The 20,345-nt window shown below is 42.2% G+C and overlaps 1 protein-coding gene across 1 annotated transcript in view; it reads right to left on the reverse strand.

Annotated features, from left to right (window-relative positions):
- Window positions 1-12,878: 12,878 nt before the first annotated feature.
- Window positions 12,879-20,345, reverse strand: part of acp7 (acid phosphatase 7, tartrate resistant (putative)) — a 39,314-nt gene continuing 31,847 nt past the window's right edge. The window contains exons 11-14 of the mRNA XM_080413980.1: window positions 18,540-18,607; window positions 18,378-18,449; window positions 15,981-16,118; window positions 12,879-15,058 (exon numbers count right to left, since the gene is read on the reverse strand). Of these exons, the coding sequence (XP_080270106.1) occupies window positions 14,993-15,058; window positions 15,981-16,118; window positions 18,378-18,449; window positions 18,540-18,607 (344 nt within the window). The 3' untranslated portion in view covers window positions 12,879-14,992. The remainder of the gene's footprint in view (window positions 15,059-15,980; window positions 16,119-18,377; window positions 18,450-18,539; window positions 18,608-20,345) is intronic.

The raw sequence follows: 20,345 nt of genomic DNA on the forward strand, positions 1-20,345 counted from the left end.
GCAAATCCGTTTTTTTCCTCAAGTGGACTTACTGTGTCCACACAGTAAGATTGTGAGTGATCAGATCAGATTAGTGTATTCAGATTGATTCAAACAATGTAACAATGTAATTGGTAGTCTTAAAAAAAAAGGCTACTTTTGTACTTCCAATTTGGCGGTTTTCCCCCACAAGTAATCTTACCTTTACTCTAGTAATATTTAAGTCAAGCAACAGTACTTATACTTATACTAATTTCCAACCCTGCCTGTTTACTGTAGCAACGGGTCGACCAATGAGAAGTCTCCCCCGTGTTTGGAGACACGTGTGAGAACACATAACAGTAACCATGGTTTGGGAAGGGGCCGAGAGACTGCCTGGCATGATGGGTGACATCGGGGGACAGAGGAGACATATAAAGCCTGGCATTGTTCTGTGGCGTTGCTGCATTCTGTGAAGGGCCTGGGCAACGGTGCCAACCTGTGACGGCTGATTTATACTCTGTTGACAATGGCAGATATGTGGTGCTTGTAGATCGGCTATTTTTCGGCGCAAGACACGATGATGCACGATCATGTATAAAGATCAGACTTGAAGAAGTGGCAGCCCTGCCATGCCATCTCTTTTCATGCTGCTGGCACGACACAATACGCACTGGTGTAAAGTAACTAAGTATATTTACTTAAGTACAATTTTGAGGTATTTATACTTTACTTGAGTATTTCCAATTTCCAATACTTTTACTTCTACTCCACTACATCTCAGAAGCAAATATTGTACTTTTACTCCACTACAATGATTTGAAAACTTTAGTTACTTTGTAGATTTTGATTATTATTACAAAACATACATTAACCACTTCAGCCCTATATACATTTAGGCCAATTGAAAATAGCCGATCTACAAGCTCACAATGCGTCACAATGCGACGCATTGTGAGCTTGTAGATCTGCTATTTTCAAAAGATTTTTATACATTTGGTAATGGGACATTCTGCATAATGAGTACTTTTACTTTTGGTACTTTAAGTAGATTTTGATGCCAATACTTTTGTACCTTTTACTCAAGTACATTTTGAATTCTGTACTTGTAACAAAGTATTTCTATATTGCAGTATTGACACTTTTACTTAAGTTAAAAAAATTGAGTACCTTTTCCACCACAATACGTAGCCAGAATGAATTAATAGGATCTTAATATGTGGTGTGCATTTATTTAGGGATGAGAGTAAAGTAGAGACTAGTAGTGATTGTTGTCTTTGTCTGTGCAGTGTAGCATAATATGCGGCACAATCAGACGTGTAATAACATAATTGTATCAACATGTGGCAACAAGCACTTTACGGCACCACAGGCACCGTGTGTCGTCAAAGAGGCAGACATTTTGCCAAGCAAACCATTGATTTGACCACACGGCAAACACTCTCAGAGTCAAATTAGCCGTGATATTGTCAAATTCAACCCGACGTCCCTGTTTGGGGCATGTCATTAGAGGTGAGCATTTTCAAAGAAATGTTCCAAACGTGCCCACAACGCGTAGATCAGCTATTTTGCACGATGGAGTATAAACTACAGTATGGCTTAAGTGGCTAATTTGGATTTTACTCTGCACATGTGCCTCTACAACAGTGGTTCTCAAAGAGGGGTCCGGGGACCCCCAGGGGTCCTTGGGGGGGGGGGGGGTTCCAGCCTTCCAGAGGGTCCCCAGCCAATTTGGCCGGCGGCCACGTACATATAACTTTGGGGGTCCGTGACATTAAGAGCACCAGGTGATATACTGTAGCAACATATGTTTTTCAGAAAACTGTAAGGATTTAGAAGACATTTGTAGAATCGGCCTCTCAGGTCTTAATGGGTTAATTTGAGAGTGTAATGGAGAGTGCAATGGTTTACAGACCGGTAAGGTTCCATTTGGACCCCCATGGCGGTCCCCGAACTTGACATTGAGAACCAATGACTTAGGTATCTAAGTCACCCTCAAACAACTTTATTAATCCCACTATAGGGGCAATTAGTTTCGAGCGGCTTGTAACAGAGGGACACAGTTAACATACAAACAACACATACAAACAACACATACAAACAAATACACAGAGGAGATAAATATGGAATAGAATTAAATTAAATCTTCCCCACAGTAACAAGGAGAAAAATAAGGTAATAAATACAAAAATATATTTAAAAAAATAGGAATAAATGAATAAAACAACTCAAACTAAAATTGGTATTACTAAGGGGATGAACGATTTATAAAGGCGGTTAGTTTTACAAGCGGGTAAAACGTAACGATGCCCTGATGGCAAAACTCAGTTCAGCCATTCAGTTGCTTGCAGCCTTTCAGAGGATTTGTTGAGTTACAAGAAAGAACTGAAGGCCTCTTTGTTTCCCTCAGATAATCTCAGAACAGATCTCCACAGTGTTGTTCATGTTTGTATGTTTTACTGCGCAGGCAGGCCGTGAAACCAGCCAGATATAGACACACTGGGAATGACAGACAGCTGAGTGAGGTTTGGCTTCTTAATTGGAGGCAGTGATGGAAGAAGTACTTCACTAAAGTAAAAGTATCAATACTGCAATGTACTGTAGAAATGCTCTCTTACAAGTAAAAGTCCGGATTTCAAAATGTACTTGAGTAAAAAGTACAAAAGTATCGGCATCAAAATATACTTGAAGTACCAAAAGTTAAAGTAACTCATTTTGCAGAATGTCCCATTTCACAAGTTCAAAATGTATACCAAATCTTTTGAAAATAGCAGATCTACAAGCACAATCTCACAATGCGTCGCATGCACATTGTGAGCTTGTGGATCAGCTATTTTCAAATGGATATAGGGCTGAAGTGGTTAATGTATGTTTTGTGCTAATAATCTGCAAAGTAACTAGTAACTAAAGCTGTCCAATAATTGTAGTGGAGTGGAAAAGTACAGTATTTGCCTCTAATATGTAGTGGAGTAGAAGTAAAAGTATTGAAAATACTGAAGAAATCTGGCAACACGAGTTGCCAGGTTCTGGAAAGAAACAAGCATCCAGTGTTAAATCGTTCGCCATTAACGGCAGGCTCGCAGGAATTTTCAGCGCATGTTTGACTATCATGAGACTCTACAATGAATCGTAGTAGAGAAAAAAATTACATTGCGTCGGTTATAATAGACGAACTTCACTAACCCACTTGCTCCCATTATAACAACGGAGGGTGTTTAAAAAATGACGACAGGGGAATATATGGAAAAAAAGAACGCCACTTTTTACGTCGCTAGGTGAGTAACGAGACATGAAAGATAACACTTAATTTGTCCGGAATTCTCCTTTAATTAAGTACAGTACTTGAGTAAATGTACCTAGTTACTTTACCCCACTGTTTGGAGGTAACGGACCCAAACATGGACCCCTATTAGCTGCCGATAGAGACAAACACCCCACTGCTGTACGTCTGCTAACGGCCTGACCACATCATCGTTCAGCTCCCGATGCCCCTCAAGTGTGGAGAATCAGCGGTAATGAGTTGAAACTGTGCCCCCCTTGGCACAGCACACCGCTTCCTGCAGACTGTGACTAAGTCTCGTTGTAAATGTTTGACTAACACACTACAGCCACACAGCAAAGTCCAGCCGACACAGTAAAACTCCACCGTGTTCATTTAACTGTGCACCAATGCCGGTCCATTTGGTTACATTTTTATACTCTTGAGTTAACACATTGGGTGCCAGAGGTTTATTAAAATATTATACGTTGAGTGCCTGCATTTCTTCCATCCACTTGCGTTATACGTTTCGTGCTGTGAGAAGCCCCGACGCGGAAGTGCATGTAAACAAAGCGTGCGTGCGAGACGGCGGAGGGTCCCGACTAACGCCTGGAACAATAATATTTCCAACGCGACCCTCCATTGCAGCGTGATCGCCGATCGAAAACGGCTCGTTTCCACCACGTTAAAAAGAAATGGAGATATTAAGCTTTTAGTCAAGGAGATAACATTGAAAACGCCGACCGGAAGGATTTTTGACATGGAGCCAGATCCAGCCTCTTCTTCTCAGAAACTCCTTGGGTGATGTCAAAGTTTCGTTTTAGCGCCCCACGTGGGCCACTCGTATAAAAATAGAATTGGGTCAAAAACGGTCCGGACCGTTTTCGGCACTTCTCGTTTGGACCCTCAAAAACGGTCTGGACCGTTTTTGGCATTCAATGTGTTAAATGAACCCTTAAGATTTTACTGTTTACTTACGGTAGTCACACACCAGTACAGGGCCGGATTAGCACTATGTGGTGCCCCAGGGCGACCTCAAGTTGAAGTGCCCCTCGCGCGAATTTGTGGATTTTGTTAGTTTCTTTTCGGTTTTTGGTTACTTTATTTCGGTTTTAGGGTTATGTTAAGGCTATGTTATTTAATTCTTATTAAAAAAAAATAAGGCCGTTGGGGGGCACTCGCCCCCAACGGCCTATGGGTAATCCGGCCCTGCACCAGTAGCGGTATTTCACTGCCGCGTTCTGAGAAAGCGGCGACGTTCAAATGTATCGTCTATGGTAGGGGGTGATGCAACTTTGATGATGGAGAGGGCCACTATATTTCCACACTCACTCCAGAGGGCCACATTGCATATTGTCGGGCAGACACGTACCTCTTATCTCCGTATTTTGACTTTCTTCGTAAACGAATGCCGTACTTCGTCATTCTATGTCACACAAAAGTAGCAAAAGTAGCCGATCTACAAGCTCAAAAAAATCTACAAAACTAAAAGATTTCCATGACTTCAATGCTCCATGGGGTGTGTAATTGATTGGGTGAACTACTCCTTTAACACTCAAGATGATATTGAGCACATAATTGTCCTCTTCAAGTTAAAACTCTTGACCAAATGTGTCCTACAATGTAGATACATACTGTACATATAGATTGCATACAGTATAAATGAGAGCACAGAAATAGGTGGATACAGAATTAGAGAGGCATATAACGTTAACTGTTAAATTGTGTGGCACAGATGATAATGAGCTCCTGTACTGATGATGTAGTTCCTGTTGTATAGCTAGAGTGTGATTGTCCCACTGATTAACCTACTGTAATGTCTCCTCACTCATTGCTGCATCACTGACCAGGGCACTGATTGCATTAAAACAGAGGTCTTCAACAGGGGATCTACAAGCTCACAACTGTGAGCATTGTAGATCTGCTATTTTCAATTTTAGTACTTTTACTTTTGGTACTTAAAGTACATTTTTTATGCCAATACTTTTGTACTTTTACTCAAGTAACATTTTGAACACAGGCCTTTTACTTGTAACAGAGTGTTTCTACATTGCAGTATTGATACTTTTACTTAAGAAGAACATGCAAGTACTTTTTTTTTGGGGGGTGGTACCAGATCATGGTCGCTATACCTCTATTGCTGTGGCTGCAGGGTGTCACTCACTTTGGAGAAGTATAGTTGGACATGTATGTGTGTGTTGGACCTATACGTACGTTTCCTTGTGCATGCGGTCAGAAGAACCGCATGGAAACTTACAGCACGTGTAAATAATCATACCGTGGTAAAGGTCAGTGTTGGTGTAGGCTCCGTGATGGTAATAACTCTTGTGACAGTGCTACTACACTAGATCTCCATATAGCTGTCTCTGGGTCCATGCTAATGGTTTGCTGGAGGGAATAGTACATCATACAGTATGAGAGGCTTATGTTAATGGTAACGACTTCAATATGTTTTTCAGAACAATATATGACTCCCAAGCTGGTCACCATGTGAATCTGGACATGCTTTCCTTGTTACACTGATATGTGACTGACTTAACCCACTCAAACTGGGAAAGCATCTGTGTCATATTAGATTTGAACTAAAAAAACTAAATTCATTTTATAATTTGGCTATTCAGAAATAGCAGATATGCAAGCTCACAGCGCGGCATGAAGTGATGCGCTATGAGCTGGTAGATCTGCTATTTTAGAAAAAACTTGAAAATTCATGCAAATCTTTGAATATATATATATTTTTAAAGCAGACATTTTTTACTCAAATCTTTGCTTCTGAAGAAACAAAAACAACAAAAATATTTTGAGATGGAGGGGTCGAAGGCCAAATACATATAATTGTGTCCTAGACATGAAAAAGTTTGAGCACCACTGATATAGAAACATGCGTTTTTCAGAGAACTGTTGCGATGTGTGTTGGACACATGCTGGTTGACCCCCCCACCCCCCCAGTCTTTAGACGGCGCGTCCGACTCCCAGCTATGTTATTCTGACCCGGACAGGCCTGCTTTGCCTCCCACATGTCCAGAAATAATATACTGCTTTCATCACACTTCAGTTAAAACATTTTCTTACAGGGATAGAAATGTGTTTTTGAACAGAAAATGCCCACAAGCTTTGATGTACATGGCTTCAGATTGACTGTGGTGCTTTAGCATTAGCATGCTGCATGCTATAAGCTCTGACCAGCTGATGCCACATCCTCACTATCCCCCCCTGAAGCCTGATCTATACTTCGTCGTACGACAGTGTCACTCACCGGAAATAGCCGACCTACAGTCTCACAACGTGTCGCGTCCGCAACACGCTGTGAGCTTGCAGGTCGGGTATTTTTTTACGCGTCCGACACCGTCTTACAACGGAGCATAGATTGGGATTAAGTCCATTTAGTGAAGAATGTGGAGAGAGATCTGTTGGCTGTTGGGTTCTACTGGGCCGCGAGTTTTATTTGGCCGATGAAATCTCCCCGAGGAACAACATGTGAGACCTTGAATTCATTACACGTGTCCCCCCTGTCTGCACGCTTTATACCCCTGTGATCAAGGCAGTACTGCCTCTTGATCTCCTGTTGGGGCTGACATACCACACAGAAGCCCTCTCCTCCTGCCTCCTCCTGAGGGAAGCTTGCCTCTGAGCGCAAGAATTCAAGAGTCTTTCGAAAATACATAAACAAAGTGGGGTAAGCCGCAGTGTATCACTGAAGAGGCTTCTAAGTGGTTTATGTCGACTCGTCTGGGCAGTTTTTGTTTAATAGAGAAAGAGACATCCACTTATGTGGTCTTATGAACATCTGGACCGTCCACTCGGCCTGGGACGAGGAAATGTTTGTCTATAGAAATGTCATTACAAATGATTATGTCCTAACCACGTCCAGGAAGACAATGCGGTCGTGCCAATAAGGTCCAAAGGAAGGTCAGCAGTCAGACAAGACGGCAATAAGCACACCTCTGTGGAAGATCATCGTCCACTTTGAGCCCCAGCTCTTCTAATGATTTCCCGTGCGGTGCCGGATGACGAGAACTAACAAGGCAAATTCCAGTCCGAACATTTGAGACAAGGCAAACAGCGAATCTTCTCCACTTCCTTGGACTGGGACGAGCATTAAGCCTATATCCAACAAGGCACTGGATCTCCTTGAAGCACACACCACACACACACACACACACACACACACACACACACACACACACACACACACAGACCACAGGTCACAGAACACCAAGTGACCCACACTATGAGGTTGAGGCCCGGGAAAGCAGAGGATTTTCAACGAGCCCTTGTGAACCCGTGTTGGTCTTGACTATTTAGCCGCTGTGAAGGTCATTCTTGGATGTAGGTTTAATTGTAAGAAGCAAACACATCTGACCTGTTAGTGAGTGGACACTTTCTGCTCTAGGGAATAGAAAGGGACATTCTAAAAAAGATAAGGCTGGTCTGTTTGAGACGAGGCAATGTACAATTATACATTGGGTTCATTTAACTTTTACAGTATAACAACAAGACACGTGGCTAAAAGCCCCGCTAGCAACCCCTAGAGTTTGTGCTGTTCCTATGCTCCTAAGTGGCAAATTCACATGCATACGACAGTCGGCAGACAACAGTGGGGGTCCTATTCGGCACACATCGTTATAGTGATCCTTTCAAAAAGTTCCAATTCTACGGAGTTGACGGGTCAACTCCTCGTTCACATGAATTTGCAGTCTGCACAGATGTGCATGAGATTAAACATCCAGCCCATGGCCTCAGTGAGGGAAACTGGAATTGCGCTGGATAGGGTGTATACTAAACAAATACAGTTAACTTAACAATAACAGCATTGAATTGACTAAGGTAACAAAACGCTGTGTGTGTGTGTGTGTGTGTGTGTGTGTGTGTGTGTGTGTGTGTGTGTGTGTGTGTGTGTGTGTGTGTGTGTGTGTGTGTGTGTGTGTGTGTGTGTGTGTGTGTGTGTGTGTGTGTGTGTGTGTGTGTGTGTGTGTGTGTGTGTGTGTGCACCTCAGTGACAAGAAGATGGAGTAATGTGAAGTGAATAGAGAAGTTTTTTGTTGAAGGAAATAATTGTAAATGTGCGTTCTGCCATTACAGTAGTGTGTGTGTATAGTCAGTACTTTGGGATAAACAGCAGTGTTTATTTATTTATTTTTACGATTATGCTACTACCTGTGTAGAGTGCATAATACCCGCCATGACAGCTATTGTTTGTTTTGACTTTTTGTATTGTTTTGCTGTAATTCTCATAGTTGAAACTAGGTCTCTGTAATAGTGTGTGAATTGACATTACAGTGCATGCATGAGGAATCAAATTCAAAAATATGACGCTGTAGTATATGATAAAGTAGGGGCGTTAATTTAGGAAAACATACAAAAAATAAGGAGATATTTTCTGCCCGGTTTCTGCCCGACAGTAACGATATGGTATTTGGTCGTCTGAGGCTGAGGAGAAAAAAGTTTTTTCTGGGGGATTTTCTTGCTAGTCTATAGGCAAAAAAATAGCCTGCAGGCCAAACTTAAGGGAAAACCAATGACTACAGAATTTTAAACAGTACATGTTGTATGCAGTCTGTTATAAGCTGTACACCCGCGGACCGGTGCACCAGGGACCACCAGACAGACGGTAATGCAACACTGTGCTGTCAAGAGTCTGCAACTTTCCTACAATATCACTAGAGATTATATACATTTGTCACTGTGGTGGAGCACCCCTCCCATCTCCCTTTTGTTTGCTGTAACGCACTTGAACTCTTAACCCGTTAAGGCCGGGGACGCATCCGTCTCATTTTTAGATTTCTTTGGCTATTAGAAAAGAGCAGATCTACAAGGTCATAGCGCTATGAGCTTGTAGATCTGCTAGATTTTGAAAAATCGTGGAAAATGTGTGCAAATCTTGAATATATATGTATATGTGTATGTGTATGTATGTATGTATGTATATATATATATATATATGTATGTTTTAAAGCGATTTTTTTTAACACTAATCTGCTCCTGGGGGTCCCTGCAACAACATATTTTGAGATGGGGGGGGGGGTCCGCGCCCTCATCTCCGCGACCGTCGGAGCACCACTGATATAGCAACATACTGTTAGGATTTAGAAATTTGTATTCGGCCACGGACCCCCATCTCAAAATGTTTCGTTCCAGGGGACCCCCCCAGAAAAAGATTTGAGTTACAAATGTTGGCTTTAAAAAAATATATATTCAAAGATTTGCACACATTTTCTAGATTTTTCAAAAATAGCAGATCTACAAGCTCGTTGATCTATTTTTTTAATAGCCAAAGTATAAAATAATGGTTATAGCTCAAATCTAAAATGACACAGATGTGTTCCCGGATTGAATGGATTAAGTACAGATTATTCTCCTGGAAAGCTGTAATTCTATACAACAGTGACGTTTTCTTGCACATAGGCCATGTGTTTCCATTTTAATGTAGGCCTACACTATATATATATATATATATACAGTATGTATGCATGGGGTGACCGTATTTTCAACTGTACTTTAATTGTATAGCACATTTGTGCACGTGCACATGCATGAATGCATATACCACAGGCATGTTCATAAAGATGGACAGTTATTTCAGCGCTTAAGCACACCTATACCGAGCCAGCTACCTTTCAATGATTAATAATACTGCAGTAGAGGAAACTAAGGTGATAAAGTGCCTTTTTCACACTTGTATGGTGCATTACATAGGAAAAAAGCATCACATCAAAGTGTCAAAGCTTAGGGAGTCGTGGTGCTAGACATTCTCAGCAGACAAAACGTTTACAATAATAAGCCTGCGTGGGCTTGGCAGTTAAAGCTGCAATCCGTAAGTCCTATGTCCTCTCTCGACAGCAGAGGGGTAGGCCTAATTGCAACTCTAACAAGCCGGCATTCGAACCCGGATCTCCCACCTGAGAGACCAAAATATCTACCGCACCGCACAGCCAAGAGGCAATCGCCACTTGGCCATGTGGGAGATATTGGGTTTATGAGCTTCAGGCAGGCTACTTATCCGACACCAGGGTGTAAATGTCTCAAGAAAGAGTAAGGAGACAACCTCCAACCACTGCAGATGTGCTAGTTAGATTGTATTTTAACATACTGTGCCATACAGATTGGTTAAGATGACATTTTATTCATAAAAACTAGTCATACCTGAGGACGCCGGCATTGCCGGGTCACGACTGGTCGTGATGTCATCCTGACATCCAACCGACAACCAATAAAACCAAGGCGGTATGGGGCTGCGACCTCGACCATAGATCCCATAGCCTGCGGGGGCCGCAACTACACATCCCATACACTGTGGCAAAAACGCAAATAAGCAGCTTTAAATTGGGGGGAAGGGAGAATCGGCTTCCTTATTCCCTGCATTATGCCAATAGTCAATGCCCACGTGCAAGTTATGATTGATTGGTCAACCCACAATGAGAATACAATGGTTCTCAACATGGGGTCCAGGGACCCCCAGGGGTCACTTGGAAGTTAAGGGTCTGTAACTCTGAGAGCGTACAAATGGACCCAAATGGAAATGGACCCAAATTGACCCGTACCTTTTGGTTCCATTTGTACACTATCAGAGTCAAAATAACGCTTGGGATCCCAGAGATAAGAAGTGGTATCAAGCTGGTGGTCCTTGGCATTAATATTAGGAGTACAGCGATAGTAGGATGACTTCCGGATTGCAGCTTTACCAGTAGGAAGGCGAGCCAAAGGCACATGAGTGTGATATGCGTCCATATCCCCTCTCCAGATAACACCACACTACAGAGTAGACATCGGAGTGACTATTCTGATTCCGTACTTTTTTTTTTATTCATCCACTTGGCAGAGGATTCGATGTAGCGACCGCATCGTAATCCCATAAATCTCAGCTGTTTTTCCAGTTGTCTTGTATTGCTCAATGGACAGAGCATGGTGCTAACTCTGCCAGGGTGAATGGCAGTGGTGTAAAGTACATTTACTTGAGTACTGTACAATACTTAAGTACAATTTTGAGGTACTTTTACTTTACGGGAGCATTTCCAATTGTCTATACTTTTACTTCTACTCCACCACATCTCAGAGGCAAATATTGTACTCCACTACAATTATTTGAAAACTTTAGTTACTGCAGATTGCAGATATAAATTATTACATTATAAAACATACATTAACCACTATTAAGCCCTATTTTATACCTAGGCTATTTGAAAATAGCAAATCTACAAGCTTGTAGATTTGCTATTTTCAAACATTTTAGTAATTTTACTTTTGGTACTTTAAGTACATTTTGATACCAATATTTTTTTACTTGTAACAGAGTACGTCTACATTAAGTAAAACATGTGGGTACTTTTCCACCACTGGTGCTAACTCTGCCAGGGTGAGTGGTTCCATTTCCCCCCGGGGCCGCCCGCCCTCACAATGCCTGCACTCATGCTACTTTACACGGCTTTGGATAAAAAAAAAGGTGTAGATCAAGCTGTATATCTTAACTCATGAATGTATTGTTATGAAGTTGCTGATTTTGTATATACTGCACTAAGACAACAGGATTAGGCGCAATGGTGATTAGAGTTTGGCGTTTAGCTGTACAACTGAGAAGGCAGACGCTGCTGCTGTCTGCCAAAATTCATCAGCGCTTCCATGGCCGCTATATACTGCTATTAAGAATTAATATCACCATAGCGGCGTTGAGTCAGAGTCACGGAGTGAGCAACTCTCCCCTGGGAACAGTGCGTTCTTAACCCATTAAGACCTGAGGCCGCTTCTAAACATTTTCTAAATCCTAACAGTTTTTCGGAAAAAAATGTAAAAAAAAAAGTTTAACGATTTTTCAAAAATAGCAGATCTACAAGCTCGTAGCGCGGCACTCGGTGCCGCGCTATGAGCTTGTATATCTGCTATTTTTGAATAGCCTAAAGAAATCTAAAAGTGACACAGATGCGTTCCAGGTATTAATGGGTTAATACCTCAGCATCTGTCCAAGTAAAGCCACAATCCTCTCCCCTGAGTTTCATAAAGCGAGGCCTCAGTCTGTGGGTTTGTCACGCGCCCCATGACAATGGAGATCAGGGGTGGAATAAGTACTCTGATTTAATTTAAGTAGCAATACCACAATGTAGATATACTCTGTTACAAGTAAAAGTCCTGTATTAAAAAAAAGGAAAAGTACAAAAGTGTTGGCATCAAAATATACTCAGTACCAGGCCTAGTCCACACCATTGCAACTAGTCACAACTTGCAACCAGTTGCAAGAAATTGCAGCGACCAGTTACAGACTGGTGCCATTTGGGGATGATGGTTGCAAGGAGTTGCATTGATGTGGACTGGCCTTTAAAAGTACTAATGTCAAACCTTTTCGAAAATATCAGACCTACAAGCTCACAACGCATTGCGATTCGTTGTTGGCTGTGAAGTTGGACAAGTCAACTGAGGTTACAGCGACCCGAAGGGATTTGCCAGGGAAGGGTGTGTCATCTGGATTGAGTGTGATATGAGGGCGACACCTGATGTTTGAGTATTTCCAAGGTTTGGCTTTGGAAATGTGTTTTGGATGATGTTGCCCTCGTGCAGGCGTGTGGACCCACATCTCTGCTCTGAGGTCCCACCTGTAACAACGCTGCTTCTCAAAGAAACCACTCAATAGATGGATTTGTAGAAAAAGCATGATTTATTTACTTTGGTAGCCTGTGCAGTGTTTTCAACAGGATGACAATCAAGAAGTTCTCTGTGTTCATATTTCCATAAGAGAGAATTGAAAGCACAGTGAATAAAGATGTGTTCTGAAGATTAAAAAAAAAAGACGACTTGAATATTTAAGACAAAATGTAAAGCCTCATCGTTGCCAGTTCCCATGTCGACTGTGAGGTCTCTGTGGGTGCCAACCGCCCCACCGTTAGCCTGAGGAGGGTGTAGAGCAGTAGACAACCACGTCTCACATACACATGATGAACTCACCACCAGTGCTTCTTTTCACCTGACATTGAGGAGTTTTACCAGCAGAGCGTAACGCACGTTTGCACACAGAGGTTCACATTATCTCCCCCAGACCCCCTCCCTGCTGAATGACCAACCATGTTAACAAAATGTAAATAATTCATACCCTTAGAACCCACGGGCGTGTAGTAAAATATATCAACTTGATAGTGAGCGATGATAAGTTAACGGTGTCATGTCTAGTGCAGTGGCAGGGACATGATCTCTCGCCAGCGTACCACCTACTTAAGGTAGCTGCATACTCCACCAGAACAGTTTGGTTCGGGAGGGCTTCCCAAACCCAACTGACAGGCGTCTGACAGGCAAATGGCAATTCATACCTCCACAGAACACTTCTGTTTTCTGAAAGCCAGACCCCGGGCCAGCCGCGGCTCGCGCTGTTATGGCTCGAGCCAAGCAGTGTGTACAATACAGCCACTACTGCTGGAATGCATGGTTTTCATTCCTGGATATCGCGACGTCGCGCTATGGGGATTTCTTGACGGTGGTACGGAGGTTTCGCCCCTTTCTAGCGATAGTTGGTGTTTATGAATGGTCAATTAGAGCAGTGGTTCTCAACCAGTGGTCCGGGGACCACCACTTGGTCCTAGAGGGGGTTACAGGTGGTTCCCAGTTAAATGATGGAGAGTTCAAATTATTGTTATTGTATCTGCATTACTTAATTAAAGAATTGTTTTGATCAACGTTTGCCTGTTATCTCTCCTATGGTATCACATCAATACAGCATGGAATTGTGAACAAAATCTTATCCAACGATAACAAAATATTCTAAGTCTTGGGTCTGAGAGGCTAAATCTCATCAAACGGTGGACCGTGGCTCAAACGGTGGTCCATGGCTCAAATGGTCCGTGGCTCAAATGCTGAATAAATAGTGGACCTTTGATATGAAAAGGGTTGAAAACCACTGAATTAGAGAGATATTTCAGAGGTGTTTTTGTACCCCCTGGAAGTTGGCTCGTGTCTCTTTTCCGAACTGTCGCTGCTTTTCACTCGCTTCGCCGCTGACGGACTGAACTTGAAGCTGAGGCTGGGCTGAACACGTTGTAGCAGACACGGTGGCCAAACTGTAGTTCGGGTATAGTCACAACATCTCGCAGGCACCGAACGACTGAAGCCGGTTCTGAGACCACCCAACCGAAGCTCTGAACGATGTCATATTGTAGTTTTGGGACGGTCGAACTGAAACAAAATGTCGCCTGTTCTGGTGTAGCATGCATTTGGGCTTAACCCATTAAGACCGGGAACGCATCTGTGTCATTTTAGATTTCTTTGGCTATTCGAAAATAGCAGATATACAAGCTCATAGCGCGGCACAGAGTGCCGCACTATGAGCTTGTAGATCTGCTTGTAGATCTGCTATTTTTGAACAGCCAAAGCTCTATATGCCACCTCTATATGCCACCTCTACACTATGCCACCTAGGTGCCCCCGGGTAGAAGGAGAACTGTAAATAGAATTCACAGTCTGCTTCCAATTCATGAGGCTGTCATTTCATGAGCCAAATATCCTGGAGGAAATTTAGCAGCATGAATCAGAATAGACAGGCTCTGAACTGTCTGAAATGTGTTGTAAATGTGGGTGGCCTAATCATGTCCATTACTGGAGGAAATTGGTCTCTTATGATTGGTCTGAGTATAGCAGCAAAAACATACAGCAGAATTAGGTTTTAAAGTGCATATTGTACTTGGATTTGTTGAGTGGATCCTATAACTATACTTATCTCGGTTTTACTTGGTAAATTGATTGATCTCAGTTTTACTTGGTAAACTTAGTCATTTAAAATCCAATGTTCCTGAACATCAGTCTTCAGATCCATGCAGAGATGCCATGCTTTTCTTTCACCACCCATATGCTGTCGATCACCTTGCCATGCTGGGTAGGAAAAAAGAGAGAAAATGCGGAACGATGTATCAGTGGTTTTCAAACAAAGAGCTAGTCAAAATCTCAAGGCACACCTGTATTCATATGCATGCAAAATAGCCTCTATATCACTCTTATCACAGTGCACACATTTATTTTTTATTTACTAATCCTAATAAAAAGTTTAACCAATTAAAGCCCTCTTTCATACTTTCACAAATATTTTTTGGGTGGAAAATATTTTAAATTACGAATTTTCACCCACATCACTGATATAGTAAATTCAAAATAATGAATAACTTTTGGTATAGTTGTACAGTACATATTGCAATAATAATGTGTGATTGCCACAATATCCCAAGGCACACCTGGACCGCACAGTCACACCATGTGTCTTGTTGGCACACATTTTGAGAACAGTGGTTCCCATTTTTTTTTAGCTCGAGATGTCGAGGAACGCATCTGTGTCATTTTAAGATTTCTTTGGCTATTCAAAAATAGCAGATATACAAGCTCATAGCGCAGCACCGAGTGCCGCGCTCTGAGCTTGTTTTTGAAAAAATATTGAACATGAAGTGCAAATATTTGAATTTTTTTTTTTTAAAGGGAACATTTGTAACTCAAATCTTTGCTTCATGGGGGTCCCTGGAATAACATATAATTTTGGGGGTCCTTGACATGAAAAGTTTGAGAACCACTGATAATAGCAACATGTAGAAGACATTTGTAGAATCCCCAGAAGCAAAGATTTGAGTCAAAAATGATTGCTTTAAATAATATATACATATTCAAAGATTTGCACAAACTTTCACGACTTTTCAGAAATGGCAGATCTACAAGCTCATAGCTTCTAAAAATGACACAGCTTATTTCCCCGTCTAAATGGGGTGAAAAATTTTGAGTACTTTTCCATGCACCACTGCTGGGGGCTCACCTGGTCATCAGAGACCTGCTCCAGATACAGGTGGGTGGAATTGACCACGTTCATGCGGGTGTAGCCGTAGTCCGTGCTCCGGAAGGCGCTCCAGTCCTTGGGGTTGGGGTTGAACTGGTCAGTCCTCTCTCTGCAGCCCTGGAGCAGAAACCACACCAGTGTTGGACGATAACAGAAGTATATTTACTTGAGTACTAATACTTTTTTTCTTACTTTACTTGAGTATTTTTTTTTTAATTTTTTTTACTTTTGACTCCACTACATTTCTAGGGAGGGCAAAAGTACATTATGAATTAACCACTTAAGCCATATTTTAAATGTAGGGAAAATAGCAGATCTACAAGCTCACGACGTGTCACGATGCGACGCGTTATGAGCTTGTAGATCTACTATTTTCACTAGTTTTCTTTTGTGTGTGTGTAAAATATTTGCATTTTGGGTTAGGGTTACACCAATGGTTTTGATAATGTGAATTGTGGAAGTTAAATGGTGGACTTGTGGATAGGACTCTATATGAACAATAACGCTATATATCAACATAACGCATCGCATTCTGTTTGTGTGACATGCTGCATGCATGATGTAAAGGTTTTGAAAGTGAAACTGGTCAGTCACTGGCCACCTACTGTATGAAATGTATACTTTTGAATACATTGAAAAGCATGTACTTTTGAATACACAAGCATTTAAAAACAAATCAAGTACTCCAGAACTTTAACTCAAGTGCAACATTTTACTGAGAAACTTTCACTTGTAAGTTGAGTAATATTTGGCCAGGAGGAGTATCTACACTTTGACTCAAGTGTACTTTTGTTCCGCCACCACTGGACACAACAACACAGACATTCATTGGCAAGCGTCTCTAGCGGGGTCTGCTGTTAGCTGTTAGCGGTCAGCCACATGCTTCTCATGAGCCCCGTCCGCAGGGCCTCGTGTGACATTTACAGCTGTGTGGCTGTGAGCCTCCGTGTGGGCCCCGGCCGACGAGCGCTTTGATACGCCGACACCGACTAACGCACACATGTGTGCCTGATTGAGGACGCATGCTCCGCATTGTTGACGGTCGCGTCAAGGAAATGCAACGGGGAAGGTGGTGCTCTTTGCTCGTGAGGCAGTTACTTTAAGTGTTTTGATTCTTATTTAACCTTTATTGAATCAGGTTTGTCGCCCCTGGAGAACAAAGATCTCTTTTAAGTCCTGGCCAAGAGCATTGCAGCGACGCAAAAGTTTCAGCGATAAAAGAAAAGCCAACAACTTAAGAAACATAGGTTTGAGTATCATTAAAAGGATCCGATGTAACATTTGCAAACAGGCAACACAGGATTTAATAGATTTCACCATAGTTCATTCAGAGTTACAATCAGAGCTGCCTCTTCACACGCCACACTTGCCATTTCACATGCTTTTTCCCCCTCTCACAGCAAAAAAAAAAAAAAAAAAACAGCACCCGGGTGTAAAACGCAACGCTCGTCCTAAAACACACTGCCCCATTTTTTTCGGGGACCGTGGCCGCCGGATTACACCCGGGGCGAGGGTGTTTTAGGAGGACGGTTCCATTTGGAGAGGTGCGCTGGGCGATGGGATGGACTGGAGAGAAGGACCCGCCGATTTTTCCTTTTTGCTTGATATTGTTTAATGGCAAAACAATCACGACTGATACACATGAAAGAAGACCCTTCACAGCTAATAGAAAAGGGGGGAAAAAAAACGCGAAACAATATATTTTTTGGGTTAACCCTTTAAGACCTGAAGCCGATTCTACATGTCTCCTAAATCCCAACAGTTTTCTGAAAAACGTATGTTTCTATATCAGTGGTGCTCAAACTTTTTCATGTCGAGGACCCCCAAAATTGTATGTATTTGGCCACGGACCCCCATCAAAATATTTTGTTCCAGGGACCCCCCAGAAGCAAAGATTTGAGTTAAAAATATTCGCTTTAAAAATATATATATTCAAAGATTTGCACACATTTTCACGATTTTTCAAAAATAGCAGATCTACAAGCTCGTAGCGCGGCACTCGGTGCCGCGCTACGAGCTTGTATATCTGCTATTTTTGAATAGCCAAAGTGTAAAATAAAGCTTTTTAGCTCAAATCTAAAAATGACACAGTTCCAGGTCTGAGCACGCAGCGCGCGTGCAGGTGATGACACTAAAGTCTCACTCCTAGATTTCCCTGAAACTTGCCAGCCCTGGTTACAATGTTTGAGGATTACGTTCCGTCTGTACTGTGTTCCATGTGGCAGGTGCAGCTTCCTGTCCAGTGTAACTGCTGCAAAGAGGCGGTCCTGGACCGTTCTGCATAACAAGCACTGACTATGCATTCGACGGTGTCAATGTTTGTTACTGCTTCGTTGTGAAAGCCTTGTGGAGACTAATTGATGTGAGAGTACTTACAGCAGAGCCTGTGATGATGTGTACCGGGGCTTTGGGGTTCACATAGGGCTGCTCGGTGCTCCCGTTGTACACCTAGAGAGACAAAAATGGAAAGTCTCCGACTGATCCAACGCTGACAACAGATGAATATAATAAGCAGTCATATCGACAAGAGGAACTGACCTTGTCACCGTAGACGGGCCACAGTCTCTCGTACGTGTGTTCATGTGCCCACAGCTCCACGTCCACCCCTGTGAAAGACAATTTGATCACTAGTTTGGTTCTGTATGGCATTGGTTCTCAAAGTGGGATCCGGGGGACCCCCAGGGGTCCTTGGGGCGTTCCAGGGGGTCGACAGCAAAATGTGTTAATACAGCATCACAATCATTTTAACCACTTTAACCTTTTATACTTTGGCTATTCAAAAATAGCAGGTCTACAAGCTCGACCTACAAGCTTGTAGACCTGCTATTTTTTTTTTAATCGTGAACATTTGTGACTCAAATCTTTGCTTCTGGGGGGTCCCTGGAACAAAACATTTTGAGATGGCTGTATTGAACATATCCACACAGCATCCATTTTTCCATGGCTTCATACTGGGGTGATATGATAATTTTTTTTCTTAAAAAGCCACTTTTTATAACCACTTTGCACGCCAGCATCCATATTCTGGGGGGAACATTAGCTAAAAATTCTAGAAGATCTACGAGCTTGTAGATTGGCTATTTTTTTTGTTGTTGGTGTAGACGGGGGAAAAAGTACAGAGCCAACTCAGGATAAATTTAAATCTTTATTATTGAGAGCGGTTTCTTTATTTTTATTATTGTGATGAACGATAACGATTATCATCTCATCCCGACTCCAACAGCCCTTCGGCAAGCGAGTATGACGTAAGGGCAAAACGTGGCCCACTGTGCGAATACCATCGCCAAGAAAGAATCAAACAAATGACTGACACTGTGGTTAACCCTTCTACAAATGTCTTCTAAATCCTAACAGTTTTCTGAAAAAATAAATGCATGTTGCTATATCAGTGGTGCTCAAACCTTTTCATGTCAAGGACCCCCAAAATTATATGTATTTGGCCGCGGACCCCCATCTCAAAATATGATGTTCCAGGGACACCCCAGAAGCAAAGATTTGAGATGAAAATGTTCGCTTTAAAAAAATATATTTTTTCAAAGTTCTGCACAAATGTTCACGATTTTTCTAAAATAGCAGATCTGCAAGTTCATAGCGCGTCACTTCATGCCGTGCTATGAACTTGCAGATCTGATATTTTTGAATAGCCAAAGAAATCTAAAATTACACGGATGCTTTGAGTCAACAATGCTTTTTATATCTTCTAACCCGCTTGCATTAGATTTTTCCAGCAATCAATGAGTGCATGCTTTTAGGTGAGAGATCCCCCCCCCCCCCCACACCAAAAAAAAAACATGACACCAACTGGCAAAACTATTCAGAGCAACAAACAAAGGTCTGGAGAAATGTAATACAGGAAAAACATTTGGATAAGGGCTGTTGGGACGACGGCCAGACCGAGGGCCTGCTTTTGTAATAAATGATGTGTGTTTGGATTGCTCCTTCTTCGCTCTGCGAGTCGCTGGAACCCTCGTCTGTCTGAGCATGCAAATTTACACCTATTAGGAGCTCACAGCTGGACGGGGGTGTGAGTTCACCGTGCAGCAGAGAGGTGGACAAAGTGTATGCGGTCGCTATGTCGGGCAGAAACCAGTGTTCATTTCGTCGGCTAAAACTATGACGAAAAATGTTCGTCGACTACCTTTTTTCAGTGACGAAAATGAAGAAAAAATAAAAGAAATAAAAGCTAAGGTATGATGACAAAAACTATGACTAAATATATTGACAATTTCGTCAACAAATAAAAACTGGACTAAGATGTTAGGGAGGGACTAGTTGGAGAAGAGATCCAGTAGAACGAACTAAAACACATGTCATTTTATCCTTGGCTGCGTGCAGGTGTCGAGC

Source organism: Gymnoscopelus braueri, assembly GCF_963280865.1.
Source record: "Gymnoscopelus braueri genome assembly, chromosome: 19".
Classification (NCBI taxonomy): domain Eukaryota; kingdom Metazoa; phylum Chordata; class Actinopteri; order Myctophiformes; family Myctophidae; genus Gymnoscopelus; species Gymnoscopelus braueri.